The sequence below is a fragment of the Oncorhynchus mykiss genome, chromosome 25, assembly GCF_057628025.1.
Source record: "Oncorhynchus mykiss isolate SJ-2025 chromosome 25, ASM5762802v1, whole genome shotgun sequence".
Classification (NCBI taxonomy): domain Eukaryota; kingdom Metazoa; phylum Chordata; class Actinopteri; order Salmoniformes; family Salmonidae; genus Oncorhynchus; species Oncorhynchus mykiss.
In genome coordinates, this window is record NC_143046.1 from 81,108,021 (window position 1) to 81,124,362 (window position 16,342).

Genomic DNA, 16,342 nt, shown 5'->3' on the forward strand with positions numbered 1-16,342 from the left:
CTGAGATATTCCACAGATATGTCACCCACTGAGATATTCCACAGATCTGTCGCCCACTGAGATATTCCATAGATCTGTCGCCCACTGAGATATTCCACAGATATGTCGCCCACTGAGATATTCCACAGATCTGTCGCCCACTGAGATATTCCACAGATCTGTCGCCCAATGAGATATTCCACAGATCTGTCGCCCACTGAGATATTCCACAGATAATATTCCACAGTAATTGAATGATACATTTCCTCTACGTGAGTTAGAGCACACACACACACACACACACACACACACACACACACACACACACACACACACACACACACACACACACACACACACACACACACACACACACACACACACACACCAGTACAGGAATGGAGTGAGGCATGGTGGAGGAACAATAATCTGGATGTAGGGATTCCGCTATACAGGCGCGGGGGGGGAACAGGCTGTGGCTCGGGAAATTAAAGAGAAAACCTCATCCTCAGACAACTGGAATGTTTCTTCTGTTTCTCCTATGTCTCTCGCAGTTGTCTGACTGTGAGCGTGTCACAGACAAGGTTATGGGGAGAGGAGAGATAGGGGAGAGGTCATCAAGGCTGAGTTCCAGGCTGACTATCTTACCGTCAGTCACCTGCCAGATCTCAAAACATATAAACTGTGAAGCCGATGATGTGGCATGTAATCATTGGTTGATGAGCACAAAGTGACTGTTATATAGTCAACCTGGAATGGGGGCAGTATCTTTCTGGCCAATCAAACGTCACTGCCTGACTCAGTGTGGTTCATTAGGGAAAACAGCTGGATTGTACAGAGCTCTGACATCACAACAATCTGGATGAGAAGCCAGGCAATCAAAGACAGCATCTGTACAGCAGCCAGAGAGCAGCCAAGCAAACAAACAGCATGATGCAGGAACTCATATTCACAGTTCCCAGTTCCCCACAAAACATGTACACAAACTTTCGTCTTGTTCAAATTGCCTACAGGACTGTTTCACTAGCACAGACTGGAATATGTTCTGGGATTCATCCGGTGGCATTGAGGCGTTTACCACATCAGTACATTGACAAAGTCGTCCCCACAGACTGAACATATCCCAACCAGAAGCAATGGATTACAGGCAACATCCAAACTAAGTTATAGGCTAGAGCTGCCGCTTTCAAAGAGCGGGACACTAATCCAGATGCGTATTAGAATTCCCGCTACGACCTCAGACAAGCCATCAAACAGGCAAAGCGTCAAAACAGGTCTAAGATCGAATCCTACTACGCCGGCTCGGACGCTCGTCGGATGTGGCAGGGCTTGCAAACTATCACGGATTATAAAAGGAAACCCAGACGCAAACTGCCCAGTGACGTGAGCCTACCAGATGAGCTAAATGCCTTCTATGCTCACTTCGAGGCAAGCAACACTGAACCATGCATGAGACCACCAGCTGTTCAGGGCGACTGTGTGACCAAGCTCTCCATAGCCGATGTGAGTAAGACCTTTAAACAGGTTAACATTCACAAGGCAGCAGGGCCAGACGGATTACCAGAGCATGCGCTGACCAGCTGGCAAGTGTCTTCCTTCACATATTCAACTTCTCTCTGAACCACTCTGTAATACCTACACTACCGTTCAAAAGTTTGGGGTACTTGTTTTTGAAAGAAAAGGCCATTTTTTATCCATTAAAATAACAGCAAATTGATCAGAAATACAGTGTAGACATTGTAAATGACTATTGTAGCTGGAAATGTCTAATTCTTTAATGGAATATCTACATAGGTGTACAAAGGCCTATTATCAGCAGCCATCACTCCTGTGTTCCAATGGCACATTGTGTTAGCTAATCCAAGTTTATCATTTTAAAAGGCTAATTGATTGTTATGTTCTGTTAATTACTGATCCCCTTTAAGGATGGAGCACCCTTGGTCATGCGCAGTGTTGTTCTATGTTATTCTGGTACAAACTAGTTTGAGTAAATGTGAAGCTCCAGTTCAATTGCTTGTATTCAGAGTCTTTCTTATTACATAAATAAGTACTAAGTGTTAAGACACTACATTGATCATTAGAAAACCCTTTTGCAATTATGTTAGCACAGCTAGCACAGTAATTAAACAGTCCTCAACTGGCAGCTTCATTAAATAGTACCCGCAAAACACCAGTCTCAACATCAACAGTGAAGAGACGACTCGGGGATGCGGCCTTCTAGGCAGAGTTCCTCTGTCCAGTGTCTGTGTTCTTTTGCCCATCTTAATCTTTTATTTTTATTGGCCATTCTGAGATATGGCTTTTTCTTTGCAACTCTGCCTAGAAGGCCAGCATCTCGGAGTCGCCTCTTCACTGTTGAGGTTGAGACTGGTGTTTTGCGGGTACTATTTAATGAAGCTGCCGGTTGAGAACTTGTGACTTGTCTGTTTCTCAAACTAAACACTCTAATGTACTTGTCCTCTTGCTCAGTTGTGCACCAGGGCCTCCCACTCCTCTTTCCAATATCTATGTAGATATTCCATAAAAATCAGCCTTTTCCATTGACTATCGCCCAATAGCATTGACTATCGCCCAATAGCACACATCTGTAGCCATGAAAGGCTTTGAAATTCTGGTCATGTCTCACATCAACACCATCATCACAGACACCCTGGACCCACTCCTACTCACATACCGCCCCAACAGATCCACAGATGATGCATTCTCTATTGCACTCCACACTGCCCTATCCCAACTGGACAAGAGGAACACCTACAGTATATCACAAAAGTGAGTACACCCCTCACATTTTTGTAAATATTTGAGTATATCTTTTCACGTGACAACACTGAAGAAATTATATTTTCACTTAGGGGTGTACTCACTTTTGTTGCCAGCGGTTTAGACATTAATGGCTGTGTGTTGAGTTATTTTGAGGGGACAACAAATGTACACTGTTATACAAGCTGTACACTCACTACTTTACATTGTAGCAAAGTGTCATTTCTTCAGTGTTGTCACATGAAAATATACACTCAAATATTTACAAAAATGTGAGGGGTGTACTCACTTTTGTGATATACTGTATGTGAGAATGCTGTTCATTGACTACAGCTCATTGTTCAACACCATAGTGTCCTCCAAGCTCATCACTAAGCTAGGGACCCTGGGACTGAACACCTCTCTCTGCAACTGAATTCTGGAATTCCTGACGGGCCACCCCCAGGTGGATACTGGAGGCAACAACACATCCGCCACGTTGAGGGGTCCCCTCAGGGGTATGTGCTTAGTCCCCTCCATGTACACCCACGACTGCGTGACAACACATGACTCCAAAACCATCATTAAGTTTGCTGACGACACAACGGTGTTAGGCCTGATCACCGACGATGATGAGATAGCCTATAGGGAGGAGGTCAGTGACCTGGCCATGGCAACAACCTCTCCCTAAACGTCAGGAAGACAAAGGAGCTGATCGTGGACTACAGGAAACAGAGGGCCGAGCATGCCCCCATTCACATCGACAGGGCTGTGTTGGAGCGGGTGGAGAGTTTCAAGTTCCTCTGTGTTCACATCCCTAAGGATCTATTACAGTCCACACAAACCAACAGAGTCGTGAAGAGGGCATGAAAACAGCTCTTCCCTCTCAGGAGGCTGAAAAGTTTTGGCATGGGCCCTCAGATCCTCAAAGTTCTACAGCTGCACCATTGAGAGCATCTTGACTGGCTGCATCACCACTTGGGATGGCAACTGTGTAAAGCCCAGTACATCACTGGGGCTGAGCTCCCTGAAATCCAGGACCTCTATACCAGGCAGTGTCAGACGGTCCTAAAGTCTGGAACCAACAAGCCATAAGACTACTAAATAGTTAGTTAAATAGTTAACCAAATAGCTGTTAGTTAACCATTTTTACTCATCACATACGCTGCTGCTACTGTTTAGTATCTATCCTGTTGCCTAGTCACTTTTAACCTACCTATATGTACATATACTGTATACTTCAATTACCTCATACCCCTGCACATCACCTCGCTACTGGTACACCGTGTATATAGCATTACTCATTGTGCATTTATTATTACTTGTTATTCATTTTCTATTATTTCTCTATCTCTGCATTGTTGGGAAGGGCCTGCAAGTAAGCATTTCATTGTTAGTCTACACCTGCTGTTAACGAAGAATGTGACAAATACAATTTCATTTGATTTGAGAGCAGATTGTCTTGGATTAGATCCTGTTGATGAATGCAGGCTAGGATAGTGTAGTCACAAGAGGATGCTGTCTGGTTGTAAATCCAATAAACTGGGCAACAATGTCAGTAAATGTATAGAAGTGCCAACCTACAGCACACACATACACAAGCGATCACACTAACACACTAACACACACACACACAATGTTACTTAATATTGAATGTGCAAGTAGACAATACTATACCTGCCTACTGTTACATAGAACTACTTCACTGCGAGTGCATTTGAGGTAAAAAAATATATAGAGACCTGTGATTGGCTTACCATGGTCACATGACTGCAGATTTTGGTCCCTATACACTTGGCTTAGTAATTGAGGTTTCCATATGATATAGATCAGATGTTAACCACAGACTTCCTCCAAACCTCCATTTACATTTAAAACCACCTCGCCAAACACAGTACAGATTCAGTACACCATCAGAGGAAGAACCAGAGACCTAGGAGACAATCTCTGCAATAAAATGCCCTATCTATCTGTGTCTCTGTCGGTCTGTCTCTCTGTGTCCATCTGTCTTTTTGTCTGTCTGGCTCTCTCTGCCTCTCTGCTGGTGTGTTGGTCTGTCAGTCTGCCTGCCTGCCTGCCTGCCTGCCTGCCTGTCTGCCTGTCTGCCTGTCTGTCTGTCTGTCTGTCTGTTACTGTTTCTGTCCATCTCTGTGTCTGTCTCGGTCTGCCTTCCCTCCTGCCTGTCTATCTCCCTGGCCTCTGACATGTTTTCATAGTAATAATCTCCTTGCTTGGACCCAGACATATCACACACCACAACTCTCTATATGAGGCATCATTGAAGCTGTCCAAACCAGAAAGACGACTGTGTGGGTAGTGGGTACCTAACTATTTTATCAAACTGTCCTAAACAGCACATCTCCTAATGACGTTTTACCCAATTCTGTTCAGAATTAGCTGTTGTGTGATGTCAATGTTGGCCTAGCAGTTCAGGACAGTTCAGGACGTGTTGCCTAATTCTGTTTTACTCTTATCCTTTAGAAAACAAATGAATGATGAAGAGAATGAATGTGATTTGAAACTCTCCTTTGTCTGATAGTAATAAAAAACACATTGAAAACAGAGGTAGTTATATATAGTTAATGTAGCCTAAGACTACAACATTATCCATCTCCGCCTCTGTCTTCCGTTTGAACATGATGGGGCAATGAGGCCAAGGGAGATTAACAGACATTTAAAAGGAATTGACCACACAAAACCATTGTAGTCTACTCATATGAAAGTTTAATTCAATCAAACAGCTAAACAATTGAATACTTTATACATTTTCCATCTAGTAGTGAGTCTGAGGTAAGTAACCAGCAAGGTCACACCAGCAACAGCATTGTTGTGTTGTGTGAGGGAGGCGGGTAGTGAGAGGGCAGTGACGCTGAAGTGCCCTCCTCCCCTTCCCAATTCCGCCGATTTAGCGTCTGCCCACTCCTCGCTCCTGCACCGACCTCCAGGGGAAACCGCTTTGTTACCAACCGTATCCAAATTTTACGCGGGTTACCCAAGTCCGACTCAATTAAAATACAGTAGCCCCAGAGAAGTAGGTTTTGGAGAAATAACGTGTACTGTCTCTTTAAGATCTCTTGGCTAGTTTGCTTCGTATTGATCAATCCACCATTTTCCAACACACAGCGGCGGCAGTGGTAACACAGCGACAGCTAACCCTACCTGGAGACGCCAGGACCCGGGGCAGTCATGGCAGCGAACATGTACCGGGTTGGAGGTAAGGGGGAACACATTTTGGGACAATTTTGTATCCTTTATGTTGCGCTCGTCCGGTTCGTCGCAGGATTTGCAGCATGTTTTTACCCTTCCTTTTATTTCCTAAAGCGCCTTGTGTTTCAGTCAGAGTGATGAAGACGATGGTGACTGTGTGAGGAGGAGGATGGTGATGAAGGGGAGTCTCGTAGCGCTAGGGATCGACCCCGGGTTTTTATTGTTGTTGTTTCCATCCCGTATCGCTATTGTTGTTACACAAACCAATATGATCGTCTTTGGTAGGCCTAACAGCATTTGTTTTCACTAAAATAGTTCAACCTCTATTCGCTTTTAAAAGTAAAGTTTGGCTTGCCAGTCAGCTACCAAACGTTAGCTAGCTAGGTTGCTAACATGTTATTTGGCTCTGGATAGAGAGAGTCAGAATTTAAAGGAATTAGTATTAAATTAGTTTAATACCATCTCTGGTACGAGTGTTATGAGGCAGGGCAGGATGACTACTGCTGGTCTCTGAAGTTAGCTAACTTAAATAAGGTGCCTTTCAGAATTATAATAAATTACAATTTAGTCTACTCAGGTTCAGGTTGAGTTAATTTACCTGAGAGTCTAGCTATCCAACTCACCTGGATATTTTAGTGTTGGGGGATTGATTATAGTTAGAAGACTGGGGTCAGGTGTTTCACTCTCCTACAATACATTTGAACAGGAGTCTGACAACAAATTGGTGACTGTATCTAGTAGGCACACGTTAGTCAAGCCACAGTTTTTAAACCAAGCTTGTTAGCTAGTGTGAATGTTTGTTGGACCACAACTGTGTGTGTGTGTAAAGTGTTGGTTTCATAAATGGAAATAAAAGATCCCAGAAATGTTCCATATGCACAAATAGTGTATTTCTCTCAAATTTTGTCAACAAACGTGTTTACATTTCTCCTTTCCCAAGATAATCCATCCATCTGACAGGTATGGCATATCAAGAAGCTGATTAAACAACCTGGTCAGTACACAGGTGCATCTTGTGTTGGGGACAATAAAAGGCCACTCTAAAATATGCAGTTTTGTCACGCAACACAATAGATGTCTCAAGTTTTGAGGGAGTGTGCAATTGTCATGCTGACTGCAGGAATGTCCATCAGAGCTGTTGGCAGATAATTTGATGTTAATTTCTCTACCATAAGCCACCTCCAACTTCGTTTTAGAGAATTTGGCAGTACGTCCAACAGGCATCACAACCGCAGACCACATGTATGTGGTCATGGGTGAGTGTTTTTCTGATGTCGACGTCATGAACAGAGTGCCCCACGGGTGGGGTTATGGTACGGGCAGGCATAAGCTACGGACAACAAATACAATTACATTTTATCGATGGCAATTAGAATGCTCTAAAATACCGTAATGAAATCCTAAGGCCCTTTTTTTTAGGTATCAGATGCATTCCCAGTCGTGAAATCGATTTAATAGATTAAGGCCTAATTTATTTATTTCAATTGACTGATCTCTTATGAACTGTAACTCAGTGAAATTGTTGCATACATATATATACATACATACATAAATACATACAGTGGGGCAAAAAAGTATTTAGTCAGCCACCAATTGTGCAAGTTCTCCCACTTAAAAAGATGAGAGGCCTGTAATTTTCATCATAGGTACACTTCAACTATGACAGACAAAATGAGAAAAAAAATTGTAGGATTTTTAATGAATTTATTTGCAAATTATGGTGGAAAATAAGTATTTGGTCACCTACAAACAAGCAATATTTCTGGCTCTCACAGACCTGTAACTTCTTCTTTAAGAGGCTCCTCTGTCCTCCACTCGTTACCTGTATTAATGGCACCTGTTTGAACTTGTTATCAGTATAAAAGACACCTGTCCACAACCTCAAACAGTCACACTCCAAACTCCACTATGGCCAAGACTAAAGAGCTGTTAAAGGACACCAGAAACAAAATTGTAGACATGCACCAGGCTGGGAAGACTGAATCTGCAATAGGTAAGCAGCTTGGTTTGAAGAAATCAACTGTGGGAGCAATTATTAGGAAATGGAAGACATACAAGACCACTGATAATCTCCACGCAAGATCTCACCCCGTGGGGTCAAAATGATCACAAGAACGGTGAGCAAAAATCCCAGAACCACACGGGGGGACCTAGTGAATGACCTGCAGAGAGCTGGGGCCAAAGTAACAAAGCCTACCACCAGTAACACACTACGTCGCCAGGGACTCAAATCCTGCAGTGCCAGACGTGTCCCCCTGCTTAAGCCAGTACATGTCCCGGCCCGTCTGAAGTTTGCTAGAGAGCATTTGGATGATCCAGAAGAAGATTGGGAGAATGTCATATGGTCAGATGAAACCAAAATAGCACTTTTTGGTAAAAACTCAACTCGTCGTGTTTGGAGGACAAAGAATGCTGAGTTGCATCCAAAGAACACCATACCTACTGTGAAGCATGGGGGTGGAAACATCATGCTTTGGGGCTGTTTTTCTGCAAAGGGACCAGGACGACTGATCCGTGTAAAGGAAAGAATGAATGGGGCCATGTATCATGAGATTTTGAGTAAAATCCTCCTTCCATCAGCAAGGGCATTGAAGATGAAACGTGGCTGGGTCTTTCAGCATGACAATGATCCCAAACACACCGCCCGGGCAACTAAGGAGTGGCTTCGTAAGAAGCATTTCAAGGTTCTGGAGTGGCCTAGCCAGTCTCCAGATCTCAACCCCATAGAACATCTTTGGAGGGAGATGAAAGTCTGTGTCGCCCAGCAACAGCCCCAAAACATCACTGCTCTAGAGGAGATCTGCATGGGGGAATGGGCCAGAATACCAGCAACAGTGTGTAAAAACCTTGTGAAGACTTACAGAAAATGTTTGACCTCTGTCATTGCCAACAAAGGGTATATAACAAAGTATTGAGAGACTTTTGTTATTGACCAAATACTTATTTTCCACCATAATTTGCAAATAAATTCATAAAAAATCCTACAATGTGATTTTCTGGAAAAAAACATTCTCTAATTTTGTCCTCATCTTTTTAAGTGGGAGAACTTGCACAATTGGTGGCTGACTAAATACTTTTTTTGCCCCACTATATATATATATATATATATAAAAAAAAAACTAATGTCTGCTTTTACTGAGTTAGTTCATATAAGGAAATCAGTCAATTTAAATAAATTCATTAGGGCCTAATCTATGAATTTCACTTGACTGGACAGGGACGCAGTCATGGATGGGGCCTGGGAGGACATAGGCCCACCCACATGGGATCCATGCCCAGCCAATCAGGAGTTTTCCCCCCACAGAAGTGCTTTATTACAGACAGAAATACTCCTCAGTATCATCGGATGTCCGGGTGGCTGGTCTCAGATGGTCCCGCAGGTGAAAAACTGGATGTGGAGGTCCTGGGCGTGGTTACATGTGGTCTGCGGTTGTGAGGCCGGTTGGACATACTTCCAAATTCTCAAAAATTACAATGGAGGCGGATTAGAGTAGAGAAATGAACATTACATTCTCTGGCAACAGCTCTAGTGGACATTCCTGCAGTCAGCAGGCCAATTGCGCACTCCCTCAATTGAGACATCTGTGGCATTGTGTTGTGACACAACTGCACATTTTTAGTGACCTTTTATTGTCCCCAGCACAAGGTGCACGTGTGTAATGATCATCTTCTTGATATGCCACACCTGTCAGGTGGATGGATTATCTTGGCATTGGAGAAATGCTCACTAACATTTTGAGAGAAATAAGCTTTGTGCGTCTGTAACATTTCTGGAATCTTTTACTTCAGCTCATAAAACATTGGACAAACACTTTACATGTTGCCTTTTATATTTTTGTTCTGTTTTTTTAAAAATGTTTTCAAACAATTGTTAACGGTGACCACGGTCATTTTGCTGACCAATAACCGTCATCCAAAATTCCATAACCTCAACAACAGTGTCAGCAGCACCAGTTGTAGATTGTGAATGTGACAGATGGGGTCAATGGGACCAGTCATGGAGGAGACAATACTATATAACAACACAGCCTAGTCTTCCCACTCTTATTATTCATACATGTCAACTGGCTGTCGGCTGTTCTGAACAAGTTGTTTTTCAGACAAGTGAGACAACTCACTGTTAAGATAGCTAGCTTTCATAAAAAAATAGCCTACGGTTTGGTTCAGGCACTGTGTTGAAATGGTGAGGATTGTGTGTGTTGTTGTGCCTGTCTGCATGCGATCAGGCCCATGCTGCTGTATAGAAGAGACCCATGAGTTGTTGTGGCCCTAATGTCTTTGTTTCCCCCATTAGATCAGGCCTTAGACCACTGCGCCACCCGGGAGGCCCTCATCCAATAGATCATTTGTCTTTTCTAGTACATCACTCTTCCAGAGAGAGAGAGAGAGAGAGCCACCTCTGGCGTTTAGGTACCCTGAACATTTTATCCTCCAAAACCCAAGGAACATTTTTAAAACAAGAGTCTGGATGGTCGTTATTGGATGTTAGTCACACATCATTATTGTGAACTACAGGTAACTGCCAAAATAAAGAAAACACCAACATATAAGTATGGCATTGGGCCACCAGGAGCCAGGACAGCTTCAATGCACGTGGTGTAGATTCTACCAATGTCTGGAACTCTATTGGAAGGATGTGACACTTCTTCACGAGAAATGTGTTTTTGTTGATGGTGGTGGAAAACGCGCCATGTTCAATTGGGTTGAGATCTGGTGACTGAGACGGCCATTGCGAATGGTTTACATCGTTTTCATGCTCATCAAACCATTCAGTGACCACTTGTGCCCTGTGGATGGGGACATTGTCATCCTATGGGGACATGGCCATGGTAGTCAAAATAATGGCCTGCCCAGCATTTTTATAGATGATCCTAAAGCATGTTTGGATGTTAATTGCTTCATTAACTTAGGAACCATACCTGTGTGGAAGCACCTGCTTTCAATATACTTTGTATCCCTCATTTACTTAAATGTTTCCATTATTTTGACAGTTACCCGTACCATCATAATATCCAAAACAGATGAGTTGTCCGGGCATTGAGTGTCCCTGAACATTACCCTTAACAAAACCCATTGTACCCTTCCTCCTTACATCAGAGGAGAGTTAGCCAGAGTTGCTTGATCAGCATTATCTACCTGGCATCTTCAGCTTATTTTCTTGGCTCACACTAAATTATCACCTAATTGCCATCATGCCTACTTTCCCTGTAGGCGTGTAGTCTCAGGCCCTGGGATCAAAGGCCAGGAGAGGATCCAGCTAGTTGCTTGAACAAGCTCTACTAAGTGTTTAGTTGGATTGGCTCTCCTGTGAAAAAAAAAAACATGGCACGGTCACATGGCATCTTCCTGACAAATGGGATTGGCTCATCAGAAAAGGCTTCATGTCATGCAGAGATAGCCCATGGTGGGATCGATGTTTCGATGAAGAACACTGTTAGGACAAAGAGCATCACTGTCTTCAGTGACAAGTCCCCCGACGGCCAGTCACCGTGATAGAGATGTGATATATAACAGCAGAAATAACTGTAAACCATTTCCTCAGCAGATCAGTAACATATTGTGTGATGGTTAGGTGACAAACAAATGACCTGCGGCCACACAGAGGTGGGCACAACTGTACACACACACACACACACACACACACACACACACACACACACACACACACTGCGTCTCCATGGAGCCGAACAGACTCCATCACACAGGTGGTAAACACACAGCATAGATTGTCAGCAGGATTGCTGCAGGTTCTAGAGAGAGAGAACATGACACCGTGTGTCTCTGATAGAAGGCATCGCCTCCACCTATTTCCCAACAGCCACGGACAGCACAGGTTATCATAGTATGTTTGGCTGTTGTTCATAAGAGGAAACGCAGGACCTATTTTAGTGAGATGGATGGACCGAGTGTATATGAGAGTTGGAGAGTAAGTGGGAAAAGAAGAGTGTGATAGGTTCAGTGGGGGATTGAATTACCTGCCTGCCATTGCCATAGTAACCCCCATACCATATCCCTGCACACTGTGACTGACCCTGATATGGCCTGTGGTGTCTGCTCCTCTCCACAAGAACATACCGCTGTGTAAGTGTGGACTGGACTTGCGTGGGAGGATGTTCTCTACCTCTCGTCTGTTTCTCCCGCTAGTCCCTATGCCCATGTCTTTGTCTGTTTTTAATTGCTTACTTATTTACTTATTTCTGCTTATCTGTCAGTCGATGTCTGTCTAGCTCTTTCTCATTCCGTCTCTGTTTGTCTGTCTCTCTACATGTCTGTCTTTCTGTCTGACTCTGGCCTGGTTTGGTTCCACTCAGAGCGGGCTGACTGTCTCTTTGGGTCTCAGCTCAGCAACATGGTATGATTGGCTCAGAGGATATTTGACTGCACTGTGACATAGCGGTTAATGAGGGCCCGTGATTGGCTGAGGCTGGCAGTGGGGGAGGGGTGGGTGTAGCAGACGCTGGCTGTGGGCACATGTAGGCTGAGATGGCAGGAGGGTAGGCAGACAGACAGTTTGGTCTGCATGGAGCATGTTCTGTATTTTGGCTGTATAACAGTTTTCTGCTTGTATGTTGTTTTTCAAGGAGCCCCTCTCTCTCTCTTTCCCATCCCATCTTTCTCTCGCTCTTTGTTTACATGGACCCTGAAGTGTGTGTGTGTGTGTGTGTGTGTTCCTCCCTTCCTGGGAGAGTGGAGACCTACTCAGACGAGACGAAGACTCGGACTGGAGGAATGGGGCAGGCTTGGAATTATGTGGTTTTCAGGGGCAAGGCCCTATGCCGGCAAGACCATTAACCAAAAATTGCCAATTTGAAATAGATTTGAAAACCTAAAAAAGACTAGCTGTTCTGTTACGAAAAACACAAGTGTATGTAAGTGTACATAAGTAATTAGCCTACAGGTCAAAGGGTAGGTGATAGCCTATGGGAATTGGCTACAGTTTTTCATGTCCACACTGACACTGGCAGGAGGAAGGTGCCTGAAAATGTAGCCAAACTTTAATGAGACTTTTTAAAATGTATTTACAGATGCATACACACACACAGGCTAAACAGCAGTCTTGTTTAACAATTAGAATGCAGGATAATGAACATGGACATCTAAGGCTTGATTCTGTACTACTAGCGCCACTGTTTTCAGATGGCAGAGAAAGGCCTGTTCCGCACCACATTACCCACCTTGCAATCTGAGCAGAGGCACTGATCATTTTTTAAAACTATTTAACCATAAATGCAATTGTTCAAAAGTTGGATATATATATATATATATATAACCATGTTCTGACCATAGGAATATATATATATTACCATGTTCGGACCATAGGAATGTTTTATAAACACTTCCTCATATGCCATTTTAAACCAGTATTTCTCCTTTGTTGTCCAGCAGCCAAAGACACAGTCCTAGTGATATTAACAACCCTGTGCTAGTTGTTGCATTTCTACATCTTCTCTCTTTCTACATTTCTAAAGGAGATTTTCATCTCGCATTTATGAAACCGCTCTCATTTGCGGCGCAATTTGAAGAACCGGTGTATTCCCGCTAATTGCATTTTGGAACATTCGTGCTTATAGACATGGCTTACTGGCTTGTGCGAGTTGCTGCGCTTATAATGTGAAGAAATAGCCTAATAGCTTATCAACATTTTAAGCTAAATGTTCTGATCTGTTGGCATCAGCGTAATTGTTTTTTAAAATGTTTTTGATGTACAGTGGGTTTATTCATTTGGAATCTATCGTCACACAACTGTCCCAGTCTTTCTGTAGTATTTATTTCTCGCCCGGAATGACAAGCTGACCAATAGAATTGGTCAACTTTTGTACTATGGGGGACAGTAGATTGACAGGCTAGTGCTTTTCTTGTTCGTTACTCATCTTGTTTGCTTCCGAAAAGTAAATGTGTACAGTTCTTCTACCGTCTTGGAATTTGATAAGAAGGATGTGCTCCGTTTCCTCCCCGATCTGTCTTCACTTGTAGCCTACTTCGGAGCTGCGACGCCTGTGAGAAGGACCCGATCATGTGACGGGCATTGGCTAATAAGAATTGAGATATCTGAAAGAGCCATGTGAGTGAGAGGTGCTTTGGAACAGGGTGATTGGCAGACGGGAGAATGGAATTATAATTGTTATGTTCATGGCACAACAGCCACTTTTGCTGCAAGGCATGAAAATGGGAGGCCTGGAAAGGGGTCGACTAGGTAGTGTGGAGGGGGGAGATTTGAGGGGGTGGGAGTAGACTGTGGAGGTTGGGGGGGGGGGGGGGTGGAGGAGGATGAGAGTGAATGGATGTAGGGGAATAGAGGAGGAGACGAGGGAGGGTTTAGCTCCAGGCAGCCTACCAAGTGTGCGGTGTGATAATCTGACGTTAGCCAAGACGCATGCAGGGTTAAGACTAGGCACCCTACCAAACCCAGGGCCTAAAGGGATGTCAGGCTGAGTACTGAGGCTGCTATGGGCCTGGAGCTGGGCCAAGATCAGGGAGAGAGGTGTGGGGGAGGGGAGAGCATTGTGGTAGGAGAGCAGGGTGGTGGGGATAGGAGAACAGGGGGAGGGGGGGGCAATGAGAGGGGGGATATGAGAGCAGGGAGGGGGGGCAATGAGAGGGGGGATGGAGAGCAGGGGGGGATTGGAGGGGGATGGGAGAGCAAGGGGGGGGATGGGAGAGCAGGAGGGATTGGAGGGGGATGGGAGAGCATTGGATGGAGGGATGGGAGAGCAGGGGAGAAGGGATAGGGGAGAGCAGGGGGAGAACAATGGGAGAGCAGGGGAGAAGGGATAGGGGAGAGCAGGGGTAGAACAATGGGAGGGGACGGGGGAGAGGGGAGAGCATTGGGGTAGGAGAGCAGGGTGGAGGGGATAGGAGAGCAGGGGGATGGGAGAGCAGGGGATGGAGGGGATGGGAGAGCAGAGCAAGAGGGGAGAGCAGGGGGGATGGGAGAGCAGATAGAGCAGGGGGAGGGGATAGCAGGGGATGGATGGGAGAGAAGTGGCAGAGGGGAGAGGGATGAGAGAGCAGGGGGAGAGGAGGAGGAGGAGGAGAGCAGAGGGAGGGGATGGGGGAGAGGGGAGGGGAGGGGAGCGAGAGGAGGGGAGAGCAAGTGGGGAGGGGATGGGAGAGCAGGGGATGGATGGGAGAGAAGTGGCAGATGGGAGAGGGATGAGAGAGCAGGGGGAGAGGAGGAGGAGAGCAGAGGGAGGGGATAGGGGAGGAGAGCAGGGGGCGAGGGGAGGAGAGCAATGGGAGGGGATAGGAGAGCAATGGGAGGGGATAGGAGAGCAATGGGAGGGGATAGGAGAGCAATGGGAGGGGATAGGAGAGCAATGGGAGGGGATAGGAGAGCAATGGGAGGGGATAGGAGAGCAATGTGAGGGGATAGGAGAGCAATGTGAGGGGATAGGGGAGGAGAGCAGGGGGCGAGGGGAGGAGAGCAATGGGAGGGGATAGGAGAGCAATGGGAGGGGATAGGAGAGCAATGGGAGGGGATAGGAGAGAAGGAGCTGGGTCAAGAGCACAGACTGAGGTAGAGGGAGCTGGAAATGGAAAAAGGAAAAAGATATTGAATTGTGGGTCGGCACGTGTTTTGATTTACTGTACAAGAAGCTATTGAAGTCATCCATTGGTCAGAGGGGCTAAACCACTCAGTGAGAATCCAGTTGCCACTGTCTGTCAGTTGGATATACAGAGTAACCTTGTTAAGACACTGTACTGACATTCTCTCTCCCTCCTTTCTTCCCTCTTCCTCCACAGATTATGTTTATTTTGAAAACTCATCCAGTAACCCACTGCTGATCCGGCGGATAGAAGAGCTCAACAAGGTGAGACCGTGGTGTGTGTGTGTGTGTGTGTGTGTGTGTGCGCGCAAAGTCTCTCGAGTCCAGACAGGTGCCAACTGTCCTCAATGTTTGGCTGTTTGAAAGTACTGGAGACTAGTGTCTGTCTGCTGTGATTAAAGGGACACTTCGGGATTTTGGCCCTTGTATCTACTTCCCAAGAGTCAGATGACCTCGTGGATACCATTTTTATGTTTCTGTGTGCCATTTGAAGGAAGTTGCAAACTAGCGCTAGCGCAATGCTAGCAGATTCCCATAGACTTTCCCATAGACTTCCAGTCATTGTGCTAATAATAGTTAGCATTGACTCACAAAACTACCTCTTACTTCCTTCATACTGGACACAGAGACATACAAATGGTATCCACGAGTTCATCTGACTCTGAGGAAGTAGATAAAGTGCCAATCATTGCCAAAATCCGAAGTGTCCCTTTAATAGATGGACACAGACCTGACCCTAGGCCTAGCTAAGCTGCTGTACTCACTCACACCACTGTCAGTCTGCCCAGACCGGCATAGCAGTGGCTCTTTCCCAAATAGTCTCAAATAGTCTCCCTTCCTTCCTCTTTCTTCCACTCCTAAAAAAAAAA

The 16,342-nt window shown here is 45.1% G+C and overlaps 1 protein-coding gene across 1 annotated transcript in view; it reads left to right on the top strand.

The window, feature by feature from the left end:
- The first annotated feature begins 5,565 nt into the window (after positions 1–5,565).
- Positions 5,566–16,342, top strand: part of LOC110505832 (metastasis-associated protein MTA1) — a 74,608-nt gene continuing 63,831 nt past the window's right edge. Inside the window, exons 1-3 of the mRNA XM_036962418.2 lie at positions 5,566–5,749; positions 5,842–5,932; positions 15,670–15,737. Coding sequence (XP_036818313.1) covers positions 5,905–5,932; positions 15,670–15,737 — 96 coding nt within the window. The 5' untranslated portion in view covers positions 5,566–5,749; positions 5,842–5,904. The remainder of the gene's footprint in view (positions 5,750–5,841; positions 5,933–15,669; positions 15,738–16,342) is intronic.